This window comes from Argiope bruennichi, chromosome 7 (assembly GCF_947563725.1).
Source record: "Argiope bruennichi chromosome 7, qqArgBrue1.1, whole genome shotgun sequence".
Lineage (NCBI taxonomy): Eukaryota > Metazoa > Arthropoda > Arachnida > Araneae > Araneidae > Argiope > Argiope bruennichi.
This window is the reverse complement of record NC_079157.1, coordinates 105,500,646-105,514,383: the sequence shown is the minus strand read 5'-3', so window position 1 is coordinate 105,514,383 and position 13,738 is coordinate 105,500,646. Positions and strand designations below refer to the sequence as shown.

The 13,738-nt window shown below is 30.9% G+C and overlaps 1 protein-coding gene across 5 annotated transcripts in view; it reads left to right on the top strand.

Moving 5' to 3' along the window:
• The window catches only part of LOC129976116 (peroxidase-like), a 53,505-nt gene extending 40,906 nt beyond the window's left edge, over positions 1-12,599 (top strand). For all 5 annotated transcript variants that reach the window (XM_056089509.1, XM_056089506.1, XM_056089508.1 and 2 more), the window contains 6 exons: positions 271-406; positions 2,067-2,423; positions 5,324-5,515; positions 7,321-7,490; positions 11,055-11,157; positions 12,524-12,599. In XM_056089509.1, the coding sequence (XP_055945484.1) occupies positions 271-406; positions 2,067-2,423; positions 5,324-5,515; positions 7,321-7,490; positions 11,055-11,157; positions 12,524-12,584 (1,019 nt within the window). In that variant the 3' untranslated portion in view covers positions 12,585-12,599. The remainder of the gene's footprint in view (positions 1-270; positions 407-2,066; positions 2,424-5,323; positions 5,516-7,320; positions 7,491-11,054; positions 11,158-12,523) is intronic.
• Positions 12,600-13,738: the final 1,139 nt, after the last annotated feature.

Genomic DNA, 13,738 nt, shown 5'->3' with positions numbered 1-13,738 from the left:
TGTGCAAAAAAAAAGAAAGAAAAAAAGGATCTATTGAGAAAAAACATGATACTTTTAATGCTATTTTAGCATTCTGCAATTGCCCATGACGCGTCACGAAATACGAATAATCATTTATAATAAGTCGAAAATAAACGTAGTATTTTCCTACCTATGATTACTAACATTTAGAATATAAATGAGTTCAACAGGTTGAGAGTATGAAATGCCGTGATTTCTAATAAACTTAAAATATGAATGATGAAATGCATTTTCTTTTTTGATTGGTAGGAGATGTACGTGTCAATCAACACGTTTTCCTGTCCTCCATGGAGACGCTTTTCATGCGAGAACATAATAGAGTCGCGACAAAACTCAAAAAGCTGAACCCAGATTGGGAAGAAGAGAAATTGTTCGGAGAAGCAAGGTTTGAAATTAAATTTTTGAATATGTTTTTAAATTTTATATTTTATAGTAGTGATTGGAAAGTCGTACTTCGTTCAACAGTAATATGCTATGTTAACTGTTCTGTCAAGACGAAATTAATAATAATAATAATAATACAAATAAACGAATTCCTGATACAAAATACATAGAATGCATAATGAGATTTCAGGATTGATTTGTCTGCATTGTTCCTTTTGGCCTGATTACATACTATACATTGAACCAGCTGGAGTGCCTATCCCAAAACTTTCTCGAATGTCCCCCAATAAATTTTTCATACGAGAAAACGTCTTACATGGCGTTGGCCTGACAGTAATTACGAAATATTAATTTTTGGCGTACTTAACATTTTTATTGAATCTATCGTGTCATCCTTGGCAAGATTTTTGGAGATTGAACCTTGGCATTGTAATGTCCTGATCTAGACTGATCAAATAACGAAGTAGAATTTCCAGACAATTCTTTATTTTACAGCCCTATATATACAAAGAACAACTTGTTCTAATCTTGGTGAAATAAATAGCTATTTACACCTGTAGTAGAAGATACAACAGTCAAAATCGAAGGTTTTTCTTGAAACTCAGTTCTTTATCTCGTCAATACGACCATTCCAGGGGTAGTTTCTGAGACTCCGAACTCGTGGGCGTAGTCCAACCGTCTACTGCAATTCGTTTCTTCTCCCCTCCTAAAAAAATCTCCGCGCTTTATTTCGGCGACAATCTCCGCCTCTTAATTTGCATTGGTCATTTGAGCTTACCTTCGGCCAATCGGGGTTCAGCCATATGCTCTCTCAACGGCGCCGGTGGGTCGTGGGAAGGTCCTTTCACAAAGAGAAACATCTAGCATCCAGATGTTTGGACACCCCTTTCTCTCTGAAGGTACTATCAACCTCTGGAACGAGGAATTCCACATGTGGTCTGTCATTGCAGTCGCTAATGAACAGATGCGAGACCACCCACGTGAAAAGACCCACCACCTGGCTATCTCGAGGAGTTTAGTAAGTAACAGCGACGACACAATGAATCAGTACAACACAATGTCTTATCAGTACTGGGAAACGGGAAATGTTACAGCATCCATTAATAATATTCAAAAATCGAATTTGTGTTTTAGATACATTCTTCTCATTCATTTGAAAACAAAAATTTGACACGAAATTGCACTTATATTCATAAATTCCCCTATCAAATTTGATATATTTAATTCATTGCGTTTTTGAATTATCAAATTTACTTATTTCTGAAAAAACAGACCGACAGACAGTCTACCCGTAGTTCGATTTGATATGAAGGAGATACTTATATATACAAAGGAAGATCGGACAGACGGATCCCAAAATTTGATATAAAGACCATTTACCAAAATTCAGCCATCTAGCTCAAAACGTTTTTAAGTTATCTTTGTCAAGGACAAACAGACAGACGGACATTTTTCAAAAATGTGTTTTTTGAACTCCGGGAGATTTAAATCGTCGAGATTCGTCAAAATCTGCAGTTGGAATTTAATGACTACATTTTTTCTATAATGCATACATGAGAAAGTAAAAAATTTAAATTAAAAAAAATTGATATCTATTAATTATTTTTATTAATATTCCTTTATGCTGAAAATATTTTTATTTTTTAATTTTACTTTTACAGAAGAATAGTCACTGCAACTCTACAGTGCGTCACCTTTAAGGAATTTTTGCCGAAACTTCTTGGACCCTATGCTATGAGAAAATTTGATTTGGCTGTAAAAAATACTTCGGATGGAACAAATTACAACCCGAATATTCAAATTGGGGTCAGGAATGAATTCGCAACCGCAGGCTTCCGGATCCATAGCATGATTCCAACAGAAGTCGGCTCATTCGATTTAAAATTCAGATATGCGTATCAGTATCCAGAACTGATTATGGATGGTCACATGGGGAAATTACTGAAAGGAGCCTCTAAAACTCCATCCGAGAAAAATGACCGTTATTTTGTGAGTGATGTTACCAAATACTTGGCTATGTAAGTTGACCCCCTTTTTTTTAATTCTACATTCAGTGTTACGCATCATTGTAAAAAATTATGTTAATAGCTTATTTGAATTCGATTAAGAATGCCAGAATTAGAAGTGACAAATGTTCTTTCCAAATCTCTCTAGTATACTCTCTAATAAAATTATCATGCCAGAGAATGCCTTGCATGATATTGGCGCATAATTGATATGAAATATTAACTTTTGGCGTGACATTAACATTTTTACTGAATCTCTCATGTTATCCTTGGCGAGTTGTTTTGGCGATTAATCCTTAGCATGCCATTAATAGTATCCCAAAATCGAATTTGTGTTTTAGACACGTTTTCCCGGTCTGATTGAAACAAAAATTTGACAGAAAACTGAACTTATTGTTATGAAATCCGATACCAATTTCATACATTTAAATAATTCCGTTTTTGAATTATCGCGTTTACGTGTTTCTAAAAGTACCGACCGACAGACAACCAACCACTTGTTGGATTTGGCTCAAAATTCGATAGGTGTCTAGACTATCGATATTAATTCTGTAATCCGAATTTTATTTATATTTATTTTGTAGTTATCGGATTAAGAGTCAGGCAAACAGATTTTCTTTGAACGAATTTTTTTTTTGAAATCTACAAATTTTGACAGAAATTTACAAATTCGATGTTAAGACCGTATACTAATCCGATTACAATTCTCTAAGAATAACAGGACAGAAGAAAAACAAATCACAGAACATCATTCGAATTATTCATATTCGAACTATTCATCATCGAATTATCATATTCGAATTATTCATATTCGAACTATTCATCAGCGTATTATCATATTCGAATTATTCATATTCGAAATATTCATCATCGAATTATCATATTCGAAATATTCATCATCGAATTATCATATTCGAATTATTCATATTCGAACTATTCATCATCGAATTATCATATTCGAATTATTCATATTCGAACTATTCATCAGCGTATTATCATATTCGAATTATTCATATTCGAAATATTCATCATCGAATTATCATATTCGAATTATTCATATTCGAAATATTCATCATCGAATTATCATATTCGAATTATTCATATTCGAACTATTCATCATCGAATTATCATATTCGAATTATTCATATTCGAACTATTCATCATCGAATTATTCATATATTATATATACATCAATGTTGATCCAGGCTTCCTTGTCTTCTTATGCTTGACGAACTTGTAAGCTTAAAATAAATCATGAATGTCTTGAATGACATTAGCGAATGATAACTAAAAACTATTGATATTTGGTGTGGAATTAGCCTTTTTACTGAATCTTATTACTTGGTGATTTTGAAGCAATTAAAACACAGCATACGGTTACTAATATTCGAAAATCTAATTTTTTTAGCAGCGTTTATTCCAGTCGATTAAAATTAAAATGTGAATGTAGAACTTCGATTGTAATCTTAAAATCACATACCAAATTCCATGTATTTATATCATTTCGCTTTTGTGTTACTGCTTTTGCATTCTTATGAAAGTACAAACCGACAACCTATTAACCCCTTCACAGGTTTAATTTCAAATATGATTGATCTCCATACTTTAGGTATTAAATCACTGTATCAAATTTTACCCAACTAGTTCTTTCATTCTATAGTTATCGCCTTAAATCATATTCGGAAAATCAGACAGAAACAGAAAAAATATATACAAATCTGTGTAACTACCATATACCAAATTTCATCTGTCTAGATCAAAGCGAGTTTATTTTGTCTTATTCAAAGATAGGCAGGTAGATTGATAGAGAAATAGGCATAGTGCCAAAAATATGTTTTTCGAACTCAGAGACGTCTGAAATTTGGAGATTCTCAAAATCTTGAGTTCGAATTTTTTTGAGATTTACAAATATTTTCTCTATACTTCGTTTGCAAGAAAATAAAATAAAAAGTACAAGAGCTTCGTTCTTGCTCACACAATGTGTCTTGATAAATTAATTGGTAATAAATCTTTCCAAAATACAGAGATAACATTAGATTATTACAAACCAAAAAAGGAAATGTGAATGGTCTTGAACAATTTTTGAATATATAAATTTAAGAATGGAAAAAATCGATGACTTTAGATTACATTTTATGACAATTATTCTGACAATTTTGCTTGTAAGACTTTTATTTTCTGAACATTAGTAAATATCAATTTGTATGGGGGTAGGTTAACAAAAGCAAGATATCAGGTGAAATAATATCACCTCAGAAATGAAGAGTCACGTAATATAATCGAATGAATATAGAACAAACGCAAAAATTATTTATCATTAATGATTTTTTGATTAATGATTGATTTATGAACGTCAAACAATGATAAATTTAACACTACGTTCAAGAATTGTAAAAGCATCTATAAGTCCCATGTAGCATATCTTTATCCAAACAGAAAGTATAAAGGGGTCAAGATTTAAAAAAAGAAATGTTCTAATTCATTTTTTAAATTTTATATTTATTAGCTTTATAATTAAAGATTTCTTGTATTATTTTTCATGTATATTAACTTTATTCTATTTATCTATAAAAGTAATTAAAAAAACATCAAGAGCATATGCTCCTGGAATTAGTATTTAATATTCTGGCCATATTGACCCAAGCGTCGCAGATGCATTGTAATAGCAATGTTAGCAATATTCTTGGGAATTTTGTACAGTTAGAAATATTATCTGTAATATTTAAAGGAAAAGTTTAAACTGAAATATTGAGATTTTTTTCGCATTGCTATTATCGAAATAGAAAAAAAAAGCTTATAAGTCAAATACGATTCTTTTTCTCAAAAATATATATACTATGTCATACACTCTTTAACAGAAATTTTGTACCTTATCTAACTAACCGATTATAAATTTCATCATTTGTCTACAGGTATAGGGGAATACCAATTGGAACGGATCTAGCAGCTGTCGATATTCAGAGAGGGCGAGAACATGGATTGGCTCCTTACGTAGTCATGGTGAGATTTTGTTCGGAAGGAAAAATTAGCATTAAAAGCTTTCATGATCTTACACCTCTGCTGATGTCGAAGAAAAGAGCAGAACTTTTGAAGGAAAATTATGAGTAAGCTCTTAATTACTATTAGACGTATTTCCTAAAGAAAATATGGGTTAACAATACTAAGCATTAACTTCATACTTAATTTTTAGCTGAAGAATTTTTTAAAAAATTTTACATGAAGAATTAAAACTTATTAAAACTTCCGCTCTCGAGGCCTTTTTAGATAATCCGTATCTACACCAAGATATTATATTATTCATATATTATATCATATATGAGGAAATAATTGAAATTGGAAATGAAAAAAAAAATCAGATTAATAGTTTGGTAAAAGTGAATTATAGTGTGCCCCCTGATGCGCCAACAATGCCAAGTCGCCAATAAAGATGGCGGACAAAATGAACAAATACTTCCGCGGAACAGTTACGGTTACCATTTCCCGCCATGTATATAAGACTTTTTACTGATAAGTATTTTTTTTTTCATACTTCCCGGTGCCTTCTACAGAACCTAGTAGCTTCGCTAGCACATTGAACCATTCTCAATACAAAATTTCAAACAAGCATCCTTTCCTAATTTCATCAACTCTGAAAAAAATACATATATACATATTTAACTCACCCTTCATCCGTTCTACAGGTTCGAAACACTCCCGACATAACAAATTATGAAGGGAACCAACCGTTAGAACACCAAAAGAATTACGAGAACTGCAAAGAATTCCATTGCAGCTGTCTTTTAAAGTAAGAATGCAGACGATTTTTTAAAGCGCATACTGACAGTTAAAAATTGCAAAAGAATAAATATTTTCTGTTCGTATTCACATTAAAAAAAAGAAAGAAGAAAATAACTTTTTACTATAAGCTTAACTTTCTTTATTTAATAAACTTTTAATTATAATAAAAAACAAAATTAAAATCTTTAATCGATATTTTTTTAATATTTTTAATTTAACATTTTTCATAATGTAGTTGTAGTTCATGTACAACTCAACCATTGCAAAAAGTAGTAAAGCAAACAGCATTAGGGTTTCTAGAAGAGCGTTCCGATGGATTACCATATTGGCGGCAAACTCGGGGGCACATTATTCTTCACTTTATCCACTAGTTTTTACAGTGAAATAGAATTTTCTGTAGCAATGAAAATGTTCAAATCCAAGAAATTTAAGACAAAGTATTATGAAACATGAGAATTATTATACACTTTCTCTAGTGACTGTATATAACACCTAGACATTCTAAAAAATGAAAAATGCTATTTAGACAAAATATGAAAAAAAGTTCAGGATAACGTTATTATTTAAATAGCTATTAGTTTAGAAACAAAATAAGCACAAAATATTCACTCATCTTATTAGCTTAATTACATACGGTATGAATAATTCAAACTCATGCACAACAAGTGGCAAAAACGAAAATCTGTCATTGGTAAACATGTCACCATCATATTGATTTAATAGCATCGAACATAATCCTATCCCTGTTTTTTGAAACAATATCTTCTTTTGCACCAAAATTGTTTTTCATATCTTACTGGTTTGGCATTTGTCATTCGATTGAATGATTAGGAAATATGGGAAATATTTTCTAACATATTTTCTTCATATGTTATTTAGTCATTTCATACATTGCTGGCCAGTTCCCGACATTCCAAACAAAGCCAGAATAAAATACAGTTCCATCTGTAGAATATCAAGGTATTCTACAGAATGCGAGATTTGGTGATAAAATAGGAAATTTTAATTTAAAAAAAACTGTCTTGAAAAGAGTTTAAAAATAACGATTTTCTAAGTATGATTTCTACCTAGAATTAAATACTTATTGGACTATCAATATTTTTCACTTTTATAACTTTTTTAAATGTTACAGGTCCGTAGAAGACGTAGATTTGTACGTAGGATTACATTTGGAACATAAATTTCCTGGTTCATTAGTCGGTCCAACAGCTATGTGTATGATAACCCAGCAGTTTTATTTCGCCAAATTTGGCGATCGATTTTATTTTGAACATGAAGGAGAGGTGTCTTCCTTCACTAAAGGTAATTCATGTTTGCACTTATCTGTACTTTGAGAAATTCTAAAATATAGATATAAAAAGCTTAGTTTCAACATTTTAATTCTCTATTCACTTTCAATGGAAAAGGTTATTCTATCATGAAAAAATATGGCAATCGCATTTGGCGACCAATTTGTTCGTCAGAAATAAGTTTTGCTATTAATATCTATTTCTACCAATACTAAAGATGAAAGTGTAATTGTCTTCGCGGATTGCCGATTTACTGACCAGATGTTGGCCCAAAACCTACCCAATTTGGTGATGATGTCGTGCCCGCGTTACCACGGAAAGGGCGTGCAGAGCTTCTGAGGGTAAAGACCCCTGAGCACCCGAGGGCAGAAGTTTGACTTCTAGCTCATATGAAGATGAAACTCCCACATTCGCTTGCACAACTCCTTTTAACAGGGGGACACATTCACACACCTCACAGATAGTACACAGATGAAGAACAACCATGCCCGAACCGGGATTCGAACCCAGGACGCCCAGATTACGGGGGAAGATGCGCTACTCCTATGCAAGGACGCCGGCACCCAATTTGGTAATGTATACATTAGAGGATGGATATATGCCTCTTCGAGCGATTGTTTTGGAAATTTTAATTAATTAAAAATTCAGCTGCATTTTGGCGATTTTCTAAGATAACTTCCGAAAATATTATTGCATAAAAATGAATTTTTCGCCACTTTAAAATTTAAAGCATTCTTTTTAATAATACTAATTCAATAGACGTGCAAACTTTTTATGAATTTTGACAACTTTTCAAAAATAGTTTTTTTCGTTATTTCTTAAACTAGACTACATTGTTTGTTACTCTGGAGTTTAAATCGTGCACATTGTTCGAAAAAATATGTAACCGCATGATATTGTTACATTGCTCAAAGCTAAAGAAGTAGCTTTCTGCTTAATATCTTCTATAAGGTCTTCTGCTTAATATCTGTCTATTAGCTTGTTCGGAAAGTAATTTCGTTTTTCTTAATGCAAATGAAAGGTAATTTTCTTATAGTGAATAAATATTTTATTGAATTATATATTGTCCATTCTGACCCAAAACCTTTTTGTCGTCTTTCTGGAAAATAGCATGATTCCACGCTCCTAAAATTCTTGTTCTTTGCTACCCAGTAACTGATCCATGCGATTTTTGACCTCCTTTTACTCAGTTAGGTCTGTCTCCATTAGAAAGGATACTGTACAGAAAAAACAGAGCTTAAATAAAACTATTGAAATCATTTAATTTTAATATCAGATACTGCGGAATCAATGATAAGAAATCATATCTAAACGATTTATCTCAAATCAAATTTAATCAATATTGGCTAGGAACTAGCCAAGTCTCCAAATATGACTTGTTTCAAATAAATTTGTAGAATAGTTCAATATCCATGGTATTTTCACCAAATTATTTTATACTTCAGTTTGAGATAAAAGTTTAAACAGAATTGTTTTAGTAGTTTTGCTTTGCACATTATATTCATCAACCTTCCTTTTAAAATCATTTCAAATATTACAATTGCAGGGAAAACATAATATATTCCAACTGCTTGGATTTATTTCTCAAAAACAATGAAGGAAATGAAATCTGAAAATAAAAATAATATTATTTTCTGATTTAAATTTTCTCCAAAAATATTGTAATATACATAATATTTTCATTTTCTAACTTTTAATGTAAGAAATCAATTCAATGTCTGATGAACAATGAAAGGGATTGTAATTTTATTACAACAATTATGTTGCTGTTGTTTCTTATGGCACTTGCCATGGACAAGCCCGCTGTTACGAAGACAGCGATTTAAGCCTGTGGGGGACGTCTCTTGTTTTTTTAGTAGCGCCAACTAGGGCCAAGAGTACGACTTTGCTACTCACGCATCGCTCATTTGCTTGCACAACCCCATTTCACAGGAGGGCACATTCACACATCTCACAGATGGAACAACGGAAGAACAGCCATGCCCAAACCGGGACTCGAACCCAGGACACCCAGATCACGGGGAAGACGCGCTACCCCTATTCCAGGACACCGGCACATACAATGTTTCTTGTAATGAAAGAAATTGCCAAGAAATGAAACATCTTGTGATGCATAAATTGATACCCTGGAAGTATTTTTAAGCATCAAATTGTGATGTACATTAAAGCTCAGCTATATTAACAATCTTACACCTGTTTTGTTTATTATATACATGAACCTTCTTAATGAAAATTTCAATTCCCTTAATATTATTTTAAAAAATATAACGGTCTGATTCATCTGTCTTCGATTTGATAGTCTATTAAGTTTACTTGGTCAGCTATGAAGACAAGAAAATCCAATTGATTCTCAAAACGGCAACGAGCTATACTGATAAAATTTGATTTACGATATTTAAACTAAAATTGTAAATCCGTATCGAATTTTCGACAAAGTTCTGCTTAGAGAAATGCATCCTTGTATCAGTATTGTCGATATAAACGTGAAAACTTAAAAACCTTACACAATAAATGAACGAATTGGATAAAGGTTTATATTATTGGACGAAACTTTTTTCATCCGAATATTATATCCATATCAAATGTGAATACCTCCTATCAACAAATTCACAGTCGGTCTGTATATTTGTGTTTATGAAGATGACATAATTAAAAAACAATACTAGATTATTGAAATTTGATGTGCCTTTACAAGACCAGAATTTTAATCTTGCATAAAATTTCGCCAAAATTCATTGTAGGTCATCTATAATCTCTATTAATTCGTAAGAATAGAAATATGGTGACTTATAAATGAGACAGAGAAAAGGAATGAAATTTGGCCAATGGGTGATCCCCAGAAAATTAAATCTATATCAAATCGTGGGTAGATTCCATCAGAATGTTCACTGTGACTGTGCTTGCTTGTTCTTCTTAGGATGACATAAATAAAAAGTGCTATTTGATTGATGAAATTTTATTAGATGTTTAGCATCAAAATTGCAGACTACAAACCAGAATTCAAATTCGCAACTGGATAAATGAACGAAATTTTGCAGAGGGTTAATCAGATAAATAATAAGCCTGCATCAAACTGCAAATCGAATCCATCAATCTGTATGATGTCTGTCCTTCTGCTGTTCTGGCTATTTGAATGCAATAGTTGAAAGAGATCTTGTGGCTTTTACAAGATTTTATATCTAACTCAAATTTTGGGCTAACAGAGAAAACCTACCAAAAAGAGTTACTCTATCGTACTTTTTTTTGAAATAAAGAGACTTAATGTGATATATGTTCTAAGTTATCTCCTTCTTCTTTTATTTATGCCATGACAAGCATTGTCTAGTAATAATTCGAAAGTGAAATAGAAATTTTATACGTTGAAATAAATGTTGATTTCTCTATATGAGAATGGAGACTGATTAAAAAAATTTAACAAGCATTGTTATGATTCTATGTAGAGATACATCGTAATTGTTGCAAAATATAAGCTCAGAAAATAAAGTGATACGTTTTAATATTAAAATAAATTTTTGATTTTGTTAAAAATTAAAATTATTTATTGAATACTCTTTACAATATGTATCTTTATTTCCAGCTCAAAGGAGTTCTCTTAAGCAATGCTCCCTCGCTCGTCTTTTGTGCGATAATTCTGATTTCACACACGTGCAAAAGTCTCCTATGCTTCTTCCTAGTTCCGAGTAAGCAATATCTTAATCAATATATAATAAAAATTTTCCATATTAATAATGCGCCAAAATGCTCATTAAATTCTAAACTATATAAACAACCAAAAGGAAAAATGCAAATAAAGTTTAATTTAAAAAAAGTCAAAATTCTAAAGATTAATACAAAAAAGTAAGGACCCTTAAGCTCTGAAAATTACACGGAGAAGAAATTAAGCTCCACTCACTCTCATAAGAAACATAATTTCTCAAACATTCTTGAAAAAGTAAAATAAAAAAAAATTACAGTGTAATTAATCTAAAAAACCTTAATTTATTATCTAATTTCTGTCAATTGCTTAACCTTTTTTATTGTTTTGATTTGACCTATATATGCCTTAAAATAGGTAATTACTTTTTAAAATCCTAATAAACGCATTTTATGAAACTAAAATAAGATTTAAGAATAAAAAGCCTTTTTTTTTTCATATATTTTATAAATATTTCATTATTTCATTTCATTATAATATTTATAAATATTTCTATGAAAAATGCACAACGAATTTGAAAATACAATCGTTGGCTTCTATATTAAGGTATACGTACACACTAGAAATTTTTTTTTTAAATTTTAACTTTAAAAAGTTTTTTTACAGTAGGTCATTAATATATGTTTAAACTCATTTCAGTGCGAAAAAAATCATATTACACTAATTATTAATTAATTAAATAATATTTAATGAGCTAATTAACATATTTTTTGAAACATGATATCTTAAATTCTAATTTGTACAGACACACAATTCTAGTTGGAAATGATGCCTAATATTAGTCTTCATGTTGTCTGCCTCAATCAAGTTATAAAAATATATAGTTTTTTTAAACAATTTTTTCATCAACGATGAATAGACAAAACGAGTTTTTTTAACATTTAAATAGCTATTAAAAATTTATTTCTATAAATATATCTTTGATTGAGGCGCAAAACATCCGCTCCGCTATTTCATGCAGATTATTTTGGTATATAAATAACTGTATTTGGTTCATTTCTTGTTGAGTTATGATTGTTTAAATTAAGGAACATAGTGGAAAAATATCATTCTTCAAAAAATGAGTTTTAAAAACACCGTGACTAGAGTTTTTAATGAAAGCACCGCAAGAAAAATAATTATAACTCGAGAAATATTTGGAATATTGACAACATCTTGGTATCGCTTGAAAGCTAAAGGATCAGAGAACATTATTAAGCAATAAAAGAATATTCGATATTTTGAACGATTTTCGAAGTTTCAAGTGTGTACATACACCTTAATGTATGTGTAACATTGATATGATGTAACTCCGTTTTTCTCAGTTCTTCTTTTTTAAGATAGAACTAAATAATTTCTGCAAATATTTTTAGGAATCCCGAAGTACCTTGTGAAGATATTCCCACAATCGACCTCAATCACTGGAAGGAATGAGCTGTAGCTGTAAAAACAGCTACAGAATGTTAACTTATTCTTTTATTAGTATGATTGAAACGAATTTACTTATACTTTGTATATTTACTGTATTTTCTTATTTGACTGTAATAAAAAAATTCTAAAAATAAAACACTATTTTTCTTTTAAAAAATTCTTTAGAAATTCCTCAACATCAGAACCCTTTCAGAACAATCAACAATTTCTAAACATTTTCAAAACATCAGAACGAATTTTCCGGATAAATTTTGCGTATATATTGATCTACAAAATTGTTTATTCTGCTTTAAAAAAAAGAAATAAATAAAAGCGAAGGTAATAATAAAATTCTAAATTCTGTGAATTATAATTAATGTAAGCTAGTGGAATTTGATTTCTTTTATTTACTAATTCAATTGAATAAAGAAAACTTACCAATAGTCGAACATGTAATTAATATTAAACGGAAAGGTAACTTGAAAAAAATTAAATCTGCCTAAAATTCCGCACTAATGTCGTTAAACAGAGATAATAGTCATTCAGAGAAATAGTTGAGGAAATGACATCTAAGGTGGAATTTTAATTTTCCATGCACATATACACACGCAAGAGCATACAAGCATCATACGAAATTCCACATTCATTCAGAGTTAAGGTTTCTTGATGTTCAGATTTTTTTACTATCTCGTATAGAAAGTATAGAGAAAAAACTTTAATTGTCAGAAAACTTCAAACTATTGCTTGCCAATGGATTCTAAAACCCTCCGCGCTTTTGAACATGTGTTAAGATGGGTTTAATTCTTCAAAATAAGGGTGAGAGGAAAAATGAAAGGAGAATACAATGGTGGAGGAGGGAAATGGAGGAGAAGGTTTACAGTTAACAATAAAGTAAACTCTAATCACTCGCGGAATAAAAATAAATAAATTTCGAATAAAAATGAAATAATATGGTCAGAAGCGACATGACAGTTGCACATACATAAAAAAAAATTGAACGCAAAAGTATCTAATTGGGTAGAAATCAGGGTCCAAGAATAACGAAGAATCCCAGAAATACGCACATCCTTCGGGGACTCGCCTCTTGGTGATGTAATGGATTGATACGAGCGAGGATAGAACCTGGGACCTTATGGTTCGCAGCCCAGTAACATGACCACAATACAAAAGCAATTGCT